Source organism: Euprymna scolopes, chromosome 43 (genome assembly GCF_053919585.1).
Source record: "Euprymna scolopes isolate OS-2025 chromosome 43, ASM5391958v1, whole genome shotgun sequence".
NCBI lineage: Eukaryota > Metazoa > Mollusca > Cephalopoda > Sepiida > Sepiolidae > Euprymna > Euprymna scolopes.
Window position 1 is genome coordinate 10817158 of NC_136524.1, and position 22046 is coordinate 10839203.

Consider the following 22046-nt stretch of genomic DNA (forward strand, 5'->3'; position numbering starts at 1 on the left):
TATATATATATATATATATATATATATATATATATATATACATATATATATATATATATATATATATATACTGGTCAAGGCCTGGTGTGGACGTGTGTTAAAAGCGCACAGATGTCTAAGCGTCATACTGTGCTTCTCCCACACAAATCAACTCTACGTGCATGTTGTGACAACTGCCATGCAGACAGGGTTCTGATGAACGGCGAGTGTCCCGCGCCATATAACTGGACCTTCACTGCCTTGTGGGCCAAGGTTCTTTTAACCAAAGGCTAAGGGTGAGGTAACCCTGACAGAAACCTCCAGAGGAGCTTAGGCCCTGTCAGCTGCGGCATAGATGACCCACTGGCATGTGGAATATGCTCTGGTTTTCAGCAACCTAAGTCCCAGTCATGGATCAAATGGCATGATGGGTGGTGAGGGCTCCTGTAAGCCATGGTGAAGGCAACCTCTCTAGGAGAAGGAAAACCCTGATATAAAACTTACGGCAACTGCTGCTTCCAATGATGTTGACTTGCTCTTCTTTTTGGTTCAATGTGGCGTTTTTTTTGGGTCATTTTTTTTACATAGGCGTCGCCATTTATCAAGGCCGAGAGACCACTCAAGGATAAGGGTTAAAGAGTGTACAGTAGTCAAAAGGACAATATAGGAATCGATAGTAATGGAAGTTCGATAAATTTGTTAACTTAAGTGGAACGGCTCGTCAGAAACTTGTTTACATTGGACTTGAAGACAACCATATTATAGACAGCTGGAAAGCAGGAAGACGGAAGACAATTCCATAGGCGTGCAGTTCTAAGAAAGAAGCTTTGATCATAGAATCTACGTTTAGGTGTAGTCATAGATAAAGAGTGGGGGGAGTTATTGATAGTGGTTTCTTGTGAAAGTTTAGCGAGGGGGGGACCATAGATTGAAGTTCAGTTGAACACTTTCCATGAAAATAATGATAAAGCAGAGACAAACTCGCAACATCTCTTCTGTGAGATAGAGGTTGCAGCAAAGAGAAAAGGACATCTCCATGAGGCTATGAAGTCTATTTTGAACTCTATCAAGGCAGGACAAGTCCTTTCTAGCAGCTCCTGCCCAGATGTGGCAACAGTATTCCATCCTTGGACGTACCTGGCTCTTATATAGATAGAGAATTGCATCAGCAGTGAGATATCTACTGGATCGATAGAAGGATCCCACCATTTTTCCAGCGGCCTTAGCAACAGATTTGATGTACGTATTCCATTTAAGATCAGGAGTAAAGGTCAAGCTCAGAAGCTTGTCAAAACTTGAGGCCTCCCCAAGACGAGAGCCATTCATTTTAATTGATGCCAGATGGGGATCAGAACGTTGATGATGTAAAGATAAAAGCTTGGCTTTAGATGCATTAAAAGTAACAAGCCACCTCTTTCCCCATCATACCACTTGCTAAAGATCAGAGGAGAGAGAATCGGAGAGAACTTGGTCGTTTATGGTCTTAGATGTGCTACTATAGATGGTAATGTCATCAGCATAAATGTCTACGAATGATGTAAGGATGTTTAGAGAGTGGGATTGTCTCAGTGCAAAGTCTTTCCTCACTATAAAAAGCTTCAAGCACAGGCATTACTTGATATGCAATGGAATACACATTTTACTATCAGTGTGTATCTCAATAACAAAAAGGCTGGCTTTAGCCTAAAATGTCAAATGGACATTCAATGAGGACTGATGCAGATGTGGGTGTCAATGGCAATAAGGGCTCTGGAACTTCCAGGGTCTGGCCTGGTAGGTGTTCAGGGCACCACAACTTGCATCCAGTCATCAGTGAATGTGCAGGACTATAGAAAGTTCATAGAGGTGACCGTCTGGCACGTGCTGTTAGTTGCGCTCATATGTGCGTCATTTGAGCCAGAGATATATTAAGTAATGGCAATACTCGAAAACGAGTTGCTGCCATCATATATATACTACCAGGCCACCCATTGCTTGGTCATAAAATATGCTTAAATATGCTATTTTATTTCATGCAGGTTTCATATTTTATTTCATGCAGATTTCATATTTTATTTCATGCAGATTTCATATTTATTATAGAGCAAATTCTCTATTGATTATTATATTGTACCCAATAGTAATAATTTCAAAAGTTTAAAAAAATGACTTCAGTGTTCTTAACATTCAGCGCTCCAACCATAGTCATTATTTAGTGCTTCAGCCTTGGTTGTTACCATCTGAGCTATCACTAGATGGATAAAAAGGGCAAAAATCAAGTGAGTTCAAGCTAAAAATGTATATATACACATGTTCAGAAGTGAGTCAACTTACTTCTGTGAATATCAACTGTTCTTTTGTTCAATTTTGACCCCTCAGAAGCTATTTCTACAGGAGCACAAATCAAAAGTATTCAGATTTCAGTATCCAAGTACTCTACATATCAAGTTTCAAGTCTATAAAACAAATATTCAGAGAGGAGTTTGGTAGAGACGTTTCGCACACACATAAATTTGATTTTTAAATTTTTAAATTTTTTTAAATTTTTAAATTTTAAATTATAAATCACATTACTTAATATATATATATATATATATATATATATATATATATATATATATATATATATAAACATGTCAGTCTGCTAAATTCTATGCAATTGTGCATGATGTGCTTCAGCCTTGGTTGTTACCATCTGAGCTATCACTAGATGGATAAAAAGGGCAAAAATCAAGTGAGTTCAAGCTAAAAATGTATATATACACATGTTCAGAAGTGAGTCAACTTACTTCTGTGAATATCAACTGTTCTTTTGTTCAATTTTGACCCCTCAGAAGCTATTTCTACAGGAGCACAAATCAAAAGTATTCAGATTTCAGTATCCAAGTACTCTACATATCAAGTTTCAAGTCTATATAACAAATATTCAGAGAGGAGTTTGGTAGAGACGTTTCGCACACACATAAATTTGATTTTTAAATTTTTAAATTTTTTTAAATTTTTAAATTTTAAATTATAAATCACATTACTTAATATATATATATATATATATATATATATATATATATATATATATATATATATATATATATATATATATAAACATGTCAGTCTGCTAAATTCTATGCAATTGTGCATGATGTAGAAATGATGCATGAAAAGAATAAATCGTAAAATCAAAAAGAATAAATAGTTAAATCAAACGAATCATCTAATAAGAAACCATAAAAGTGAATAATTAATTAATGAATGCTTGTTTTTTAAATGAATATGCAAATGTGTTGACCTTCATGAAGTCGCTTGCATATCCATTACTTAGTATATTAAGAAGTTTGTGTTAATAAATTTTAAACAGGAAAGGTAGATATATATGTGTGCATACACAAACACACACACACACACACACACACACATATATATATATATATATATATATATATATATATATATATATATATATATGTATGTGTGTGTGTGTATTTAGATATATATATAACTATATTTAATTATCATAGTAAATAATTAGGCCCCGTTTCTTAATGTTTTGTCCGAATGAAATGAAACTTTGGTCATAACTAGTTTATTATATTCAAAACATCACATCAAAACACTAGGGTCTTTGGACTTTTTTTCTCCATTGACTGTAAAATGCTCAGAAAAACAATTAAATGTCCTCTGTTTTTTTGGGGGGTCACCATATATATATATATATATCCAGCAATATGAAAATACATTATGCTTTATATTGAGTAATATTTGAAAATTGAGGTTAACATAAAAAAACACAATTCATGTAACAAAAAGATAAATAAAAACCTACCAAAGCTAAAATAACTGAAACCTGAATAATTCACCATTATTGTCTGATCCTAAACAAACCAGGAATCACACAAATTCTGTCTGATATTTATCCTAAGCAAAACAGAAATCCTCATGGCATCACACATATGCTAGTGGGAAAGCAAATAAATACCAACAGAAAAAGTAGGTTTTTAATATCAATGCCTGAGCGAGAATAAACTTAACTTTTATATATATATATATATATATATATATATATATATATATATATATATATATATATATATATATCAAAGGTCATCACAAATATGCTACTGTCGGATATTGATCCTAAACAAGCAACCACTGCTGAGCAATTATTGCATATTTGATTCTGAAAACCATTTTAAAGATGGGCAGCCTGACGAAGTATCTGCTCCTTCCTTGCAATCTTTAGAATAATTTTAGACATTTCCTATGAGGAAGCTACAAACTTGCAGCACACGATGTCAAACCTGAAATTATGTTTTCTCCTGACTCTTACTTGCCACTTCAAAACAGGAAGATGATGAGTCACAACAAAACTGTGAATTAGGAAGAATAAGCAAAGGCCGACATTTTGACAGAAGAAATGCAAAGGAAACGTGAAACAAGCATCATGGACGTTTTTATTAATGGGCTTTAAATTCAAAAGTGAGTCAAAGACTCTTGAAAGACAACTATAAAACTTCCTGATCAGATTAAGAATCATCATCATCAGGGCAGGCTCCTTGCCCGGACCAATATGACTCTTCCTCTCCAGAGTTTCCTGTCTTCCATCAGATGCCTCAGATCTTCAGGTTCACAGTTGGCGTCGTGTGCTATTAAGAATGCTAATAGCATAAAACATTTTAAAATGGAACTATAGTTTATATCCACTCCTTGAGCAGTGTGGATACACTAATTAGATATATCATTTTCTTCTTTAGTTAGCTTCTACCATTTTTAAAACAAATACTTATTATAAACTCACTATGAGTCTGTTATAAGTGGAGACATGATTTACGAACACCGGAAATAGAACAGTCAGTTATGAGTTAGACAGTTGTAGGTTCAAATCCTGGCTTGGAATGGATGCTAGTCTAGACACACTAAAGAACTGAGATTTAACGAAACAGTCTGTAAGTGGATGACTATATAAACCCATCTCTTTCTTGGGTAGAGCACTTTTGTTAAATTATATTACCTACTGTTTACTTAGCATAATGCAAAGCTCTGTTTTCTAAATAAACAAATGGAACACTTTAAAGTGACGGTTTATATAAAGCCATATGATTTATCAGCACCGATCCTGTAGCTTATGGAGTAGAACTGTCGAATGTCAGCTAAATGGTTGTAGGTTCGATTCCTGGCTTGAGATGAGAGCTAGTCTAGATATACTGAGGAACTGTGACACAGTGAAACAATTTGTGTGTGGATTACTCTCTTTCTCTTTCTCGCTCTCTCTCTGTATATATATATATATATATATATATATATATATATATATATATATATATATTATATAATTGGGGGTTGTTTAAGACAAAAATAGTCATATATCTATGATAAGAGAGCTTATAGTCATATATCTCTTGATAAGAGAGCTTAAATATATTTAAGAACATTATCAGATAAGATTTGATAAAATTTATAAGTTTTTATGTTATTTTATTTAATTTAGTTTCATGTAAATGGGGTAAATAGGGGTTGGAAGTTTTTCTGTGAAAATTCACTGATTTTTTTTGTCAAACCCTTACAATAGGTACTCTTCATATTTCAGTTCCTTTGGAGTATTTTAAAGGATCTTTAGAAGCACAACACGGCACAACCTCCCATTTGAAAATTCAAATATTTCAGATTTGCATTAGTCATCATTGAAGGTAAGAAGTTTTATTTTGTTAGAATTATATCATTATTTTCGTATCAATATATCCCAAGTTTCCACCCAGAGCTTTTAAAATATATAGCAAAATCAAATTTAAAATGGTATTTCTTGAGAAAGAGGCTGTCAATATGAAATGAAAACCTTAACAAAGGATTTTCACATGAAAATTTTACAAAATATATAAAATTAACTGGGATATTTAACTTAAGAAATGAAATTTAAATTAATAATATCAGAAAAATAGTTTTCAATAAAATTCAGTTTTGACTTTTTACAATATACAAATTTCTAAAGCAAATATAATTTTCTATATAATATATATATGTAGAATCTCAGGTTAAATAAATTGGATAGGTTAGAATCTGTTTTAAAATTAAATTTTCTCAGAGCAATAAGAGTGATTTGTTAGCATCTAAAAAGATATCTGTTGACTAAGTAGAAAACCTTACCTCCTATAAACGATACCAAATATCAGATATCTTGGTCTGTTATAGGAATGGCATCGAATTGATTATAAACTAACTTCTAAAATGCAACAATCTCTAAATAGAACAATCCATCAGGTTTCAAAATGAATAATTTTTAAAACAAAAATGTATGCTTACCTGTGCATATTCTTTTTCAATGGCTGATCTTTTCTGGCTAAAAACCCTACAAGAAATTAGAAAAAAATATATCAGTATGTAAAAATAAAAAAAATAAAAAATAAAAGGTTTATTATATAAAATACTAGCTGCCCTACCCCAGTGTTACCGGGACTATTCATACTTTCATTTTATGCAAACTACATGTTATTACTGTAAAACTCTAATTAAAAATTAAAAAACAAAGGAAACATTAGTTAAGAAACGGGAAGTGAAGAGAAAATAAACATGTTGCCATTATTTTACGAATATTATCATTGCAAAAATTCCTTCTCTTCCCACACACCAAAAATATTATTATTTTCAAACACCCCTTAAAATATTATTAATGTTTAATGTTCCACATATTCTGTAATAGTAAAATAAAAATAGATAATGTAGCAAAATATGTTAACGGTATTTAAAAAATATTATCATTGTCAATATCCCCATCATCATAATATTATCTCCAAAATAATATTATTTTTAAATACCCTCTCCAAAATAATATTATTTTTAAATACCCTCTCCAAAATAATATTATTTTTAAATACCCACTCCAAAATAATATTATTTATAAACACCCTTACATTTATGAATTAATAACATCAAAATAGATAATGTAATAGACAGCATTTTATGAATATTATTTTTCAAACATAATAATCACCCCCCCATACAATTTTTTTGCTAAGAGTATAATAAATATTGTTTATATTTACCGAGGAAAAATATTGCATCATCATATTATTAAGTATTATTAAGTTTTAGATTTGTTTTATATGCTGACATGTGTTGGACAGGTTTAGGAAAATTGACTTCTATGCTAACATATCTCTGGCCAGGTTTTTCTCTCGAATCCAGTTTGATCATTTTCTCCTCTATGAACGACTATAAAGCTGTTTTAAATGTTAAAATTAAACTTTGACCAATTCTACAGATGCCTATCAGTTTGTAAGTGGTACAGAAATCGATAATTATTGTATAAGGATTTTATGCTTATTGAAAAAATAAGAAATAAGAAATGGGACTTCAACTTCTATTGGTAAAATTTTTCTGTACGCCCCAGGCTTTCTGCAAAAAAAAAAAAAAATTATTAACGTCCATCAAATACCTTAATAGAACAAAAAATGTTATCGGCAAATGATGACAGTATAAGAACAGCAGTTACTGCATGATTTTTTTCTCTTTGAAGGAACTGCACTATGTGAGAGTTTTTAAAATCTGAAAAAGGAATGGCCATCTGATGAGAGAGTAGACAGAAAATACCAAAATAAAAAAAATAACTAAAAAAAAAAAAAAAAAAAATAACTAAAAAAAAAAAAAGAGCTGAAATTAAAACATAACAAAGGGAATAAAAAAAATTAATAAATGCAGTCAATGCAACAAACTTTACAAACTTATTATAGATCCTTCCCCTCAACACCAATGACAAGAGAGTCTAAGTCATTGTTAGCTTTGGCTTATTCCCTGTTAAGCAAGGTATTCTCTGGTCTTGTTCTAGAAGATCCGTTTCTCAAAGCTTTACCTTATCTCTTTAAAAAAGGGTTGGCTTATTGCAAATAGCCTGAAGCGCCCCCTTCGAGGAATGCCTATAGGGCTTCCCAGGTATTTTTTTGGAGGCAGAAGTGTTCTTCATCTAAGGCACTGACTTTTCACATCCAACTATCCGATCCTTGTGTCACATCATCCCACCAAAAGAGCAAAATAAATAACTTCATTCAGACTTAAATATCAAAGGGTCTGGGGCAAAACTAGAAATAATTTACACACTCATGGAGCAAATCTGGGTGAGCACCAAATAAAAAAAGTTCCTGAAACTTCTCTCGTCCATAATATTGAAAAGTAGCAAACAGAAGGACCCCAATAAATTTATGCAAGGTGAAGCAGAGGACATATAGTAATGTTACTGCCTTCCTCACAGTAGGGTGAAACAATAAAGTAGTCGCCCTAAAAAGAAAACAACACTACAGCTTTATTTTTTAATTTTTATTAAAAAAATCAATTCAGGTAACTTGATTATGTAGTAGAGCGAACATCTATTCAATGTAGCAGCCTTCAGCCTCAATCACTGCCTTGATATGAGTCTGGAACTGAGAGCATGCCTTTTCCACAAGCGCCGGCAGGAGCTTGGCGAATACTTAACGGATAATGGTGATCAGGCTGGCTTTAGTTATGTTGGTGATGTTTTTGACGTATGATCAAACAAGTAGTCAAGCAGGTTCAGGTCGGAGAAGAAGGAGGAAAGGGGTGGCAGTGAGAAAAGGGTGCAAAGTTGTAGCACTCCTTCTGAAGCCAAGAGTCCTGCTATTACACCCAAGGTCTGCCAGCGGCCACACGATTGCACCAGGGGATCATCACATTCTTCAACACATCCAGGTACAGTTTGGTGTTGATTTTCAAGCCAACTTTGAAGATGTGAGATGGCATGGTGTGGCGCTCACTTGAAACCACACCAAAGACCATAACTGTGGCTAGAAACTTTGTTTTCATCACCCTGGGTACATCTCTGTTATTCGTGGCAATTTAGCTATGCATTTTGAGGGTGCTGGCAATGGTCCTCTTATCATAACTTCGATCGGTAGAGAGCATGAGGTGTACAGCGCCGCATCTCTGATCTGGTTTGTTGAATAGTGTGTCACTTTCAGACATGATAGAAGGCCTCTATCTCACTCTTATACACAACTGGCCAACTAGTAGATGATCTGTAACAAAAAAAGAAAACCGGTTTTCATCAAACGGAAATGGAATCATGTCTTTTCTAGGGTGACAATTTTATCATTCCACCCTATATATATATATATATATATATATATATATATATATATATATATATATATATATATATATATATATAATAAAAATGTCCTCCTTTTCAAAAAGCAGGGGAGGAAAGAAAAAGAAAAGCTATTTAATTCAATATCCTTGTGCCAATCCCTCTTCACGTGTCATTTGTTTATTGAGGCAAATGACAAGAGAGGGAAGGTGAGTAACACATGTGGCACAAGAAAGGTTGATGCACTCTTTTTGTCTGGCCTTAAACCAAACATGACTAAAAGAGACACAATGAAAATATCTTTTTACATAGTGAAATTGTCATGCATAAAATGGGTAAAGTAATCTGAATAACTGACTGAGACTGCCTGGGAAGAAGGCCACTTCATTATGATAAGGAGAGGATAATGCTGCCCAAAACAAGGCTTAAAAAAAGAGTTGTCTCAGCAATGACAACAATTGCAGGTTCTGCCACACGGAAGTAAAGTGTGTGAGTCACCTGACATCCAGCTGTAAGGTTCTGCTGGGGGACGGCTACTTTACACTTCAATAATATGTGTAAATATCTCCATTGGACTAAAGAGTTGAATATCCAATGCAACAGCATGTTCTGGGAACATGTTTACCAGAAAGAACAGTTGGAAATAAGTCATACACCATCCACTATGGCTAAGCAATTCCTACAGTTACGTACCTAGAAAACGGAGCTATTAAACTTGACATAGGGATATGGAGAAAAAAAGAGAGAAAGAAGCAACCCTAGTAGAAGTGAGTGTCTCTAATGATGCTGGTTTGAACAGAGCTGAGAGGAAAAAGATAATGAAATTCCAAGGCCTTATGCATAATATGAAAAGAAACTGGAATCTTAGGAAGATCTCCATCATCCCAGTATTTTTAGAAGCAACTGGATTCATAAAAAAAAATAATACTATCCAGTAAGATATTCTATCTTCAGCAAAAACAAAACGAAAAAAAAAGAAGAAAGACATATACAACCACACAATAAATCCTGTTTATAATCACAACAGAAAAACTGAGACATAATTTTAAATCACCCTAAAGAAATTAAATATTAAACTCTGGTCAATCGGTAGCGACAATTAAAGGTGACATAGTAGTACTATTAGGTCCACAATTATATGGTCTTCAACTATGGATTGACTAGCCATACCATCTGACCCAGCTCAAGATTGGCGAAAGTGATTGCAATGGTCAGAGATGCTGTACTTGTTCAGAAGGATGTCAGCTCAACCTAAACAAGGTGATAACCCTTATAAGTAAAAGTAAATACTGGTCAATAATAGTTTCTCTGGGAGTATTATTTGTTCTTAAATTAACATATTCTTAAATAGAAATCCTGACTACAAATACATCCATCACAGTAGTAGTAGTAGTAGTAGTAGTAGGAGGAGGAGTAATTTGATCCTATTTTATTTTTAATGTAACTAGTGCTATAGAGATAAGAAGCAGAATAGATATGGCATTAGAAAAATAATCAATGTATTTCTCTAGTTGAACATAATAATGCTATATGCTCATAATGACTGCAATATATTTCGGTTAACATGTATATTGGCCACCTCGGCCACCACACCCATCATCATCATCATCATTTGTCTTAGCAAAATTTAGTAGAAACTACTTGGTTTTTCCGGCTTGCTATCGATTCTCAAAGTTCACCACTTTTATTTTAAGACTAAAAAATCCATTAAAAATAATTATTTAATTGTTTAACCTTTTTTAAAACCGACTCTTCACGGTGATATTCCTTATTTGATTTTGATTTTTGTTTTATGAAGCAAAAAAAATCTCATTAAAAAATAATTATTTAATTGTTTAACCTTTTTTAAAACCAACTCTTCACTGTGATATTCCTTATTTGATTTTTATTTTTGTTTTATGAAGCAAAAAAATCTCATTTAAAAATAATTAATTTTGTTTCTTTACATTCCAACCATCTGTACCACGACTGGCTGTTTGGTTTCTCTTGGAATTTCTTGGAGAGTATGAAGCTGTCAATATCAGTAATATCGGAAGTGATGCATAACACATTCCTTTTTTGAAATTGAAATGTTAAAGGATTTTCTGATATAAAGAAATCCTGACTATAAATATAAAACTCACAGTAATAGTAGACTGTCCCATTCAGAGGCCGGTTATTTGTTTTTTGTTGGAATTAACAAATCAGCTACATCGGGTATGACACTTTATTTTAAAAATGAAACGTAAAAGAAATTCTGATATAAAGAATATGGCATTGTTCCATTCGGCCATCAAATATTGATACATGCTGCGATGGAAAGGGCAATCAGAAGTTTGTCTGAACATTTTAGTATCTTAGTTGAGACTATTGGGTGATTGGAAGATCCCAGCAGAGAAAGAACAACGCATAAACAATGGTCAGGAAAAGTTCAGGAAAAGATCAAGAAGGCTTGAGAAATATCCGCCATCATGAGTAGGTTTATCAACAATCAATGTTAGAACATAAGCCAGAGAAAAAAATCACAACAAAACCTCTCTACATCATCAACTTTTGGTAGTTGGTTTTGATCCTATTGATGTAGGATAAAAAGCTTCCAATACAACGCATTTTAACTGTATTTGGAAGTTGAATGCATTGATAAACTGGTATAATTAATAAACTAGTTGAATGTATTAATAAACCGGTATAATTAATAAACTAGTTGAATTTGCCGGTTCTCTCATCGCTTTGAAAAAATTACTATTTGAAATACTTGAAAGATGAATTGAAAATAATTAATATTTTATTGATAACTTTGTTGTAAACACGAAATAAAATCTTCCTCATTAATTTATTTTGATAAACATTAATATTTGATACAAATGGGATTGCAAAGGAATAAAAAGAAATTCCTTGTCTTTTGTAATTTAGAAATAGATGTTGTAGATAAATGCATTTATATTTATATTTTTTAAATGCCAATACATAGTTAAAGCAAAGTATATTGTTTGAAACTATTAAAATAATTATTATTGATAATTATGTTTAATCATTCATTCATTTATTTTTATAATCGCTTGAGTCTGAATTCATGTTTTGAAACATGATGTAAATCATAAATGTATGACGTCATACCATGTATATGTGTTGTTCGCTTGATTGCACATATAGTTTTAGTATATATATATATATATATATATATATATATATATATATATATATATATATATATATTTTTATAAAGTAATAGGGTTCGTGTGTTTCTGTCTGTGTGTACAGCTCTCCATCATCAACGAAATATAAAGGAGGTAAGAGGGTAGATCTCTACTGGTAGAGAAACATTAGAACCCATTTTAGGATGTTTCTGTTATAGGAGACATAAGAATCTATGCCTAATTTCTTTATATACTAGTCTACAAACCACCCCCATATCGAATGACTTATGCTCATTTGCATATCACATTATATTAAATCTCTTTAACTAATTACCTCCACCTTATTACATATTGGAAATATTCTAATCATTTTAACTGTACTATTTACAAAATCTATTTAACATTTAATTATTTAATATATTTTCATTTAATTTTATATTCGATTTATTTCACTTTACGTATATTATCAAAACAATTCATTGGCGAGGAAAGATTTATGTTTTGGGATTGTATTGAAAATGTAATGGAAATTTCAATTTCGTTCCGTTTTAATCGTTTATATTTTACTTGCCAATATAATTGAAAGAATACAATTCAACTATCGTAATTTTAAAAAAGAAATAATTTTATTTTTAAATGAAAAAAATCAATTTAGTAAAATAATTGTATTAAACACCCCCAGCCTTGTCAGCAAACCTGTAAACCTATAAAAGTTAACATTTCGAATGTAAACAGTGATTTTTCGATTTTGTTAGCGCTTGTCGCAATTAAAGACAATTAAAACGGAACTAACTTTATTTCCATCCTATTTTTTAAACAACCCCCAAAACATAACGCTCTCTTCCAGTTATAGCCAATTTCTTTTTAATTAAATAAAACAGGTCAAAATAAACAGATAAGCGCATTTTCTTTTACATTTTTCTTACAACCATTGTCATTTAACCAACTGCAGGATACCGTTACTTTTGTGGGGTTGTTTTGAAAATGGCACGGAGATTATAATTTCGTTCCAATTTAATCTTTCTGGTCGAGCCTATTTCTAAAGCCTGTCTTATCATAGATTTGAACTACAAATAATTTATTACATTTTGATTATTACTATCTTAAGACTTAAAGCTTATATTTATTTCATTTTTCTATTTATATATTGAATTAGTTATTTCCAGTCTTATTTAAACTTAGTGCTTTCTTTAAACCGGATGAACCTTTTATAAAAATATGAGTTTAACGTAAAGAACACGAACAAGGTTTTATTCAACTGAATTTCTTCCAGTTTACTAACAAAATATATAAATTTAAAAGAGATATAAATAATAAAATAAAAAGGTTATGTAATTTAAAAGAAATACACGTACTCACAAAAGCAGAACTTTTTTTATGCATTTTTTTCTTTAAAACCATAACAATGAGACTAACAATTACCTAGATCTTAGTAATTATTTGTTTTAATAGAACTGTTTTAATTGTACTGTTTACATATATTAGTTAACCTAAGTTGGTATCACATTTATTTTACATTTACTTTTTTTTTTTAATTATTACTTTTAGACTGTGACGTTTACACCCGGAAGTAATGAGTCACACGTAGGTCGCTTTTATTCATTCCTTTTGGTCAAGATCAAAGTGTAGTATCTGTTCCTCAGATGCTGCACTTCATTTTCTTGTTCTCTTTCGGTGGAGGAGAAATCCTTCACGACTGAGACAATTTTTATTTTTGTACCTTTTCTCCACGTTAAAAAACGACCCTGGTGTCTAACTCTGTCCCGTGGGGAGGCATAGTAAATAGGTACAATATAATTGTTTATAATTGTACTATTCAGAAATATTATTTATAGTTCGTCCATTTCAGTTAGTATACATTTCCTTTACGTTTAATTAATTTACAATAATTAATATCGTTAAACAATTCCGTTTAAAACCGAAATTATGCCACCCAAACGAAGTAGAAACGAAAGTGAGGAAGAAAGAATGGAAAGATTGGAAGCTAATAGACTAAGAGTTGCTGCAATTCGCTCCAATGAAAACAATTCAGATAGAGAAAGACGTCTAGAACTTAACAGGATACGTCAAAGAGAAAGGAGAGCAAGACTGTCAGATTTGGAAAGAGAAACCCAACGTGAAGCTAACAGAACTAGACATGCTGTAAGGCGGTTAAATTCATCACAAGATGAAATTCAAGAAAGGCAAAGATATGCACTGGAAAGAGAAGCAATATTACGATCGAATGAATTATATGAGGTAAGTAGACGTACACAAGGTCAGTTGAGAGTGGCTCAACGACATCAGAATGAATCGGAAACCCAACGAAGCTTTCGCCTATACCAAGGGCAACAACGAGAGGCTGCATGGAGAGAGAGTATGACTTTGCCCCAGCAATTGACAGAAAACGAGGCAGCTAGACAACGAATGACTGCTTTGAGACACCATGAAATAGAACACTGCAATAGAAAAGGATTGCTCTACAACAAAAATGACTCTCTCACTACAGCTGATATAGGAAAAATGGACAAAGTATGTCAACATTGCTCAGCTGTAAAATTTAAAGGAGAAACCCCTGGTTGTTGTGGTTCTTCTGGCAAAGTTGTGCTTGATAGCTTTCCACCACTGCCTCAGTTGCTTCAAGATTTGCTCTCCGGCAATGGTCCCATCTCTAAAGATTTTCTGCAAAATCTACGCAGTTATAACAATTGTTTTGCAATGACATCATTTGGTCACAAAATTGCGGCAGTACATGGGTGGAATCCTTCTTTTAGAATTCGAGGCCAGGTTTGCCACCAGATTGGGAGTCTTTTACCACCTGAAGATGAAACAGCAAAGTTTATTCAAGTGTACTTCTTGGATAGTCTGGAAGAGGAACTACATAATCGGGGATGTGACAGTAGACTCAATAGAGACATTCTCCAAAGTCTGACTGAATTTTTACATGAGAACAACAGCTTTATTTGTCAGCTGAAAACAACAAAGGAGAGGATTGAAGAAGAACACTTGGTAGAACATAAAGTTGTCATAAGGGAAGACCGAAGGCCGCAAGAAGAGCATCCACGGCGATTCAATGCTCCAACAACAACGTATGAGATTGGAATATTAATGGAGAATGAACCAACAGCTAACCGGGATATTGTCTTGCGTTTTAGAAATGATACATTAAAATGGATCTCCGAACTACATCCCCTCTAAGATACTTTAATGTACCCGTTAATGTACCCCTATGGTTCTCCATCTTACAACATCTACATGAAGGCATCCAATGGGCGAAAAGTTACCCAACAGCAATTTTATTCGTACCATTTAATGACTCGGCCTGGAAACTATTTTCTCTGGTACCGAAGGCTATTTCAACAATGGCTGGTGGATGTGTACTGCAAGATTGAAACAGAACGTTTACAGTTCCTGAGGCGTGAGCAACAGACCCTGAGAGCTGACAATTATAGCAACTTGAGAGATTCAATTCTTAGGGAGGATGGGAATCCAGAACAGTTTGGTCAACGAGTTGTACTTCCGGCAACTTATACAGGAGGCCCTCGATACATGTTTGAGCGTCAAAGTGATGCCATGGCATATGTTCGGCGAATGGGCCGAGCCGACCTCTTCATCACGTTCACAACAAATCCAAAGTGGACAGAAATTACAGAAAATTGTCTTCAAGGGCAAGACCCTCAGGATCGTCCAGATATTGTTGCCAGGGTTTTCAGGCAGAAGCTAAAAAAGTTACTTGAATTTATTAAAAAGGGAGGATTTGGCAGGTTGAGGGCTTTCCTGTACAGTATTGAATATCAAAAAAGAGGACTGCCGCATGCACACATCCTCACCTGGCAGGCCCCAGAGGACAAACTTCTACCAGAAAAAAATGGATCTCTGCATATCTGATCTTCATGCTAAAGTGATGGCACATATGGTGCATGGACCTTGTGGACCATTTAATCCAAATTGTCCATGTATGATTGACAACAAATGTTCCAAAAAATACCCAAAAGAATTTCTTTAGTGTACCGAGCAAGGCCAAGACTCTTACCCCAAGTACAGGCGAAGAAAACCAGAAGATGGAGGCCAGACTGGTACAATAAGGATGAAGAGAAATGGTCGGTATGTTAATCAAGAAATAACAAACCAGTGGATTGTTCCGTACAACAAGGTCCTCCTTCAGCAGTTCAACGCTCACATTAACGTAGAAATTTGCAGCTCGATCCAAAGCATCAAATATGTCCTCAAATACGTGAATAAAGGATGTGATCAAGCAGTGTTTGAACTACAAAGAACTGATGGAGCAGCTAACCAACAAGGCCAAGTACAAAGTCACATTGTGGATGAGATCCAGCAGTTCCAGAATGCAAGGTATGTCGGCAGTTCAGAGGCGGCCTGGAGGATATTGGAACATCCCATCCATGAACATTTCCCCCCAATTGTACAACTTTCTGTTCATCTTGAAAATGGGCAGCGTGTCATGTTCTCAGCTGATACTGCTCTGGAACGAGCCCAAGGTCCACCGCCTGCCACAACTTTGACAGCATTTTTTCAACTCTGCCATGAGGATGACTTTGCAAGGGGTCTCAAATACGTAGAAGTCCCTGAGTTTTACACTTGGAACAAATCGACAAAGAAATGGATGAGAAGAATGCGTGGGGTACAAGTTGAAGGTACTGAAAATGATGATGTATGGAAGGCACCATGCATTGGGAGAATCTACACGATTAGTCCAAAAGCAGGGGAGTGTTATTTCTTACGCCTGTTGCTCAATGAGGTTGCTGGTCCAACTTCATTTCAAAATTTGCGAGCATACAATGGTCAGGTGTTTGAAACCTACAGAGCAGCGTGCCTTGCTCGAGGCCTTCTAGAAAATGACCATCACTTGCATCAAGCAGTAGGAGAGGCAAGTGCCACTCAATCACCTTCAAATTTGCGAAGCCTATTTGTGATAATTTTAACAGCCTGTGAGCCAAGAAATCCTCTTAAGATCTGGATGGCTTTTCGTGATGTAATATCTGAAGACATTCTTCACAGATACAGGCAAGAAGTTAACAATCCAGAAGCAGATTTTAATGAGGACATCTACAATAAAACTCTTTGTCTAATTGAAGAAAAAGTTCTCCTTATGTGCGGTCAACCATTGGCAAGCTATGGATTACCTGCACCAACGCAAGGGAGAGATGAAAGACTCGCGAGAGAGTATCAACGTGAAGTTACTTATAATCTTGAAGAACTTTCCCTACAAGCAGAAAATATGCAAGAAAAACTGACCGATTCTCAAAGAGAAGTTTACAATTCATTCATGGCAATGTTGGAAGCACAAGGTGAAATGAACAAAAACATGATGTTTCTTGATGCTCCAGGTGGTACGGGCAAGACTTTTGTAATCAATTTGATCCTTGCAAAGATTAGATCCATGAAAAAGATTGTGCTTGCAACAGCATTCAGTGGCATTGCTGCTACTCTACTACAAGGTGGCCGCACTCTTCACAGCACTTTTAAAGTACCCTTGGATACTCATCGAATGGATCAGCCAGTTTGCAAAATTACTGGTAACTCAGCCTTGGCAAATGTAATTAGAGACACCTCTGCAATCATTGTAGACGAAGCCCCAATGACGCACAAGAGTGCTTATGAAGCAATTGACCGAACACTGCAAGACATCACAGGAAACAAGAATCCCATGGGTGGCATTCCAACCTTATTTTGCGGTGATTTCCGTCAAATCCTCCCAGTGGTTAAAAATGGCACAAGGGCTAACATTGTCAATGCAAGTTTGAAACAATCCTATCTCTGGAGGCACGTTATAGTGAAGAGACTGACTACTAATATGAGAGCCTATATCTCTGATAACACAGCTGCAGCAGACTTCTCAAAATTGCTTCTCCAAATCGGTAATGGTCAGTTTCCTATCACTTCTTCACCTGACACAATTAAGATTCCAACTGCGCTTGGTAAATGTGTCGGTAATCAGAAGCAACTGAAAGACAAAGTGTACCCAGACCTGCAAAACAATGGAAAATCACCGGATTGGCTTGCTGAGAGGGCTATTATTTCGCCATTAAACAGCAATGTGAATCATTTGAACAATTCAATAATGGATGAATTTCCAGGAGACACAAAGCAATACAAGTCAGTTGATTCGGCTACTAATGAATATGAAGCTGTTCACTACCCTGTGGAGTTTTTAAACTCTTTGGAGATATCTGGAATGCCTCCACACATTTTAAATCTCAAAATTGGATCGCCAATCATGATTCTTCGATCCTTGGAACCGCCAAAAACAACAAACGGAACCAGATGTGTTATCACCAGATTGCACACCAATGTACTTGAGGCCACCATTTCTTGTGGTCCCTACAAAGGCGAAACCGTTCTACTGCCAAGGATCCCCTTAGTTCCATCGGACTCAGAACTTCCATTTAAATTCCGGAGACTCCAATTTCCTGTGAAGGTGTGTTTTGCAATGAGCATAAACAAAAGTCAAGGTCAGACATTTAACACCATTGGCGTAGACTTGACATCAGACTGCTTCAGTCACGGTATGTTCTACGTCTCCATCAGCCGGACAGGAAGTTCAGAAAAACTCTACATTCTGGCTCCAAATCAAAGCAGCAGAAATGTAGTTTACCCTGAGGCTCTTCAGTGAAAAGTTCGAGAAATGGATATGAGGAAAAACTGACATGATCTGATTGTGGTAAGTTTTTAGTATTGAATGTGCAAGATAAAATTTAAGCAAGAGTTGAAAATTACTTCAATGAAAAATTTACTATGTAACATCAAGTAACCTTCCTTTTGATGAAAATGTTTTGTGAAGTTCCTGATTGAATTTCAGTCACTACAAGAGGTAGTTAAAATGTTGATCACCTTATGCAATCGTTGCTCTTACAACATCAACTTACTGGAAAGGTGCCCACAGATTTTGGTACCCGAGTGCGCAACAAAGCTCCGTGCGAAGCACGGGTATCTTTGCTAGTATATATATATATTCAGTAATGTGATTGATAATTTAAAATTCAAATTAGAATTAAATTAAAAATCCGTTTCACAAGAAGGAACAACAACAAAATCAATAATTTGTACGATCGTTTCGGAAAACAATGTTTTTATTGTGGTAGACGTTAAGCCACGGACAATAATTTTTACATATAGTATTTTTAACAAACAAAGTTTCCTCATAAGCAAAGTATTGGGAAGGTTTTTAATATATGTAAAAGACACCATAAATAAAGCTAGCATTAAAAGTATAGGCAGATGTATCTTTTAATTCTTCGCCTTTTGAAATCAGCAACTAAGGTCAAAGTATTCATATGGATGTTTATTGTAGCTTTCCAACTTATGAAATGAAAAAATATTAATATTAAATTAGCTGTAGGATATTTACCTATCGAGCTTATTATATATCTAAATTACAACGGGCACTTTTTCTTTCCCTGTATTTTAATTAAATTAGTAATTTTACTATTACATTAAAATACACTCTGCTCTTTAGACTATTGTTCTAATCTCCTTTAAATTTATATATATATATATATATATATATATATATATATATATATATATATATATATATTCCAAACAGATTTGCAGAAGTATTTATGACTGCTTTTATTCTGTGTCATTGCGTTTGGTATATACTACGAGACCTGCATTTCCTTCTTTTCGCAAGGATAGTTTGCCTTACATCCAAAATAGCAATGCTGTATATCAATTCAAATGCCAGTGCGATGCTGGTTATGTTGGGCGAACATGCTTGCAACCAGCATGTTTCATCGAAGATCAGACAAGGGAGGATGGGGTCTAGTAGTCTCCTTCCTTCTGCAGCCTTGGACTCTGCTATTGGCCAGCATTTGGTTGACAACCCGTGTTGTGCCGATAAATGTAAAATAGAATGGTTCGAGGTGCTACATAGGACGGACTCCAGAAATCATTTAAAGATTTTGGAGTCTGTCTCTATTACGGTGCGGAAACCTTCTTTGTGCCGGCAGAAAGAAACATCTAATACATTGTTTCTCTTTGGGGAAATGTGAATCTTTTCTCCCGCTTTTTTTTTTTTTTTTCCTCATTGTGCCATTATTTTAATCGTTTTTTAAACGTTAATAAATTTTATTTTAGTGCCCCCCGTAATTTTTGGCACATTTAATAGTTCCCCATCAGAACTCTTTACTTTCGACATAGTATTATTTTTACGCTATCGATTTTCTCCTGATGAGATGATAGCTGAAAGAGCTCTCAAGAGACTTCCGCCCATTATATTTAAAATATATATATATGCATACATATGTATGTGTATATATTTATACGTATATGTAAATGTAGATATGAATATTAGGTTATTTTGTGATTTTATATATGGGTTTATATACATATATATATATATATATATTTGATTTTTTTTGTGTATATGACACATACCTTATACACCCATTTAGCTCGACATCCTAATTAAGTAAACTTACCACTAAAAACTAGATAATACCCGTTGCATAACACCCTCTATAAAATAAATACTGAAACTCGAAGGTTTTTTCCTAACACGTTTTATTTTATTTCGCACTTAATATATTGATTTAAATTTTTTTAAATGTTTAACTACTCTTATTCCCTAACATACATCGAAATATACTCCCAAACATATAAAATGAATTAATGAAAAAATGGTGGGTTTATTGAAATAATTTAATTTAAGGCCTTCAAAATAAAACATTATAGACCTTTAGAAAAGACTTTCAAATAGTATAGATTACAGATGATTTTAAATGCATTTTAAGTTTCTTTAGAAAAAAACTTTGAAAATAATTTCGATATGAACACACTCTTTTTATATTAAAACATTAATAAACAATAATAAACAAATAATAATAAATAAATGATAATAATTATGAATGATAAGAAAAGAATTAATAATGAAAATATATAAACAAAGGTAAGGGTAGATAAATGGTCTTTATAACACAAGATATATATAAACATACTAGCTGTACCCGGCCACGCGTTGCTGTGGCTCAGTTTGTTAAAATGGAACACATGTGAAAGTAGAGAAAAGTTTTATTCTTTTTTTCAAGAGAATGTACAAATTATTTTTTTTTTTAAAGATGTTAAGAAAATAAACAGAAAAATACTTCCATCATTAATTATGCAAAAAAAATAAATAAAATGTTGATTTAGTGTTTCAATATTATGCTTATAAATTACAATAAAACTTGCTGAGTATGCCCTGTTTTACGGTTGTTGCAAAAATGGAACGGAAACTTAAATTTCGCTTCGTTTTAATCTTTCTTAATTTTTTAATTGTGCCCCCCAAACGAATATAATCAAAACAGTAACATTCAACAATTGTACTTTATGTATATAAAACACAAAATATTTATTAAAAAAAAAATTTTAAAAAAAGAAGTTAATAACGAAAGGGAAATAATTCCATTTTTAAACGAAAAAGTCAGTTTGGTATATCTTTTTGTTATTTTTTACATAAGTCCAGCTTACCATTCACATTGAAAATGTCGACATTTATAGGTTGTCGGGTACGTTTACAACGAATACACACTCCAATCTAGTAGATGTATCAGAATTTTTGTAGGAATTTTTTACACCCCTATCATGAAACTGCAAATAAAATATAAAAATCTCGTAATTTCTCTTTTAAAAGTGGGTTGTTTATTTTCTTTATGGATTATACTTCCAAAATAAACTATTAAAGTTGTTTTAAAAGTAATAGAAATTTTTTTTTTTTTAAAACACAGTAATGAATTTTACGAACTCAATATTTTTCAATTTTTAAACTTTAAAAATCTATCAAAATTTTTCTATTTATTCTATTTTTACGATATTTTCAGGGTCAATGTGAAATTTTATGCTCTTTCCAATAAACAGAATATAATATTTTAGACAAACGTAATTCAGTAATTCTAGTAAAAATTTTA

General features: G+C 33.5%; 1 protein-coding gene across 10 annotated transcripts in view; it reads right to left on the minus strand.

The window, feature by feature from the left end:
• LOC145268181 (F-BAR and double SH3 domains protein 2-like) overlaps positions 1-22046 on the minus strand; it is a 313479-nt gene that overhangs the window by 207465 nt on the left and 83968 nt on the right. For all 10 annotated transcript variants that reach the window (XM_080123409.1, XM_080123410.1, XM_080123404.1 and 7 more), the window contains exon 3: positions 6250-6295. In XM_080123409.1, the coding sequence (XP_079979535.1) occupies positions 6250-6295 (46 nt within the window). The remainder of the gene's footprint in view (positions 1-6249; positions 6296-22046) is intronic.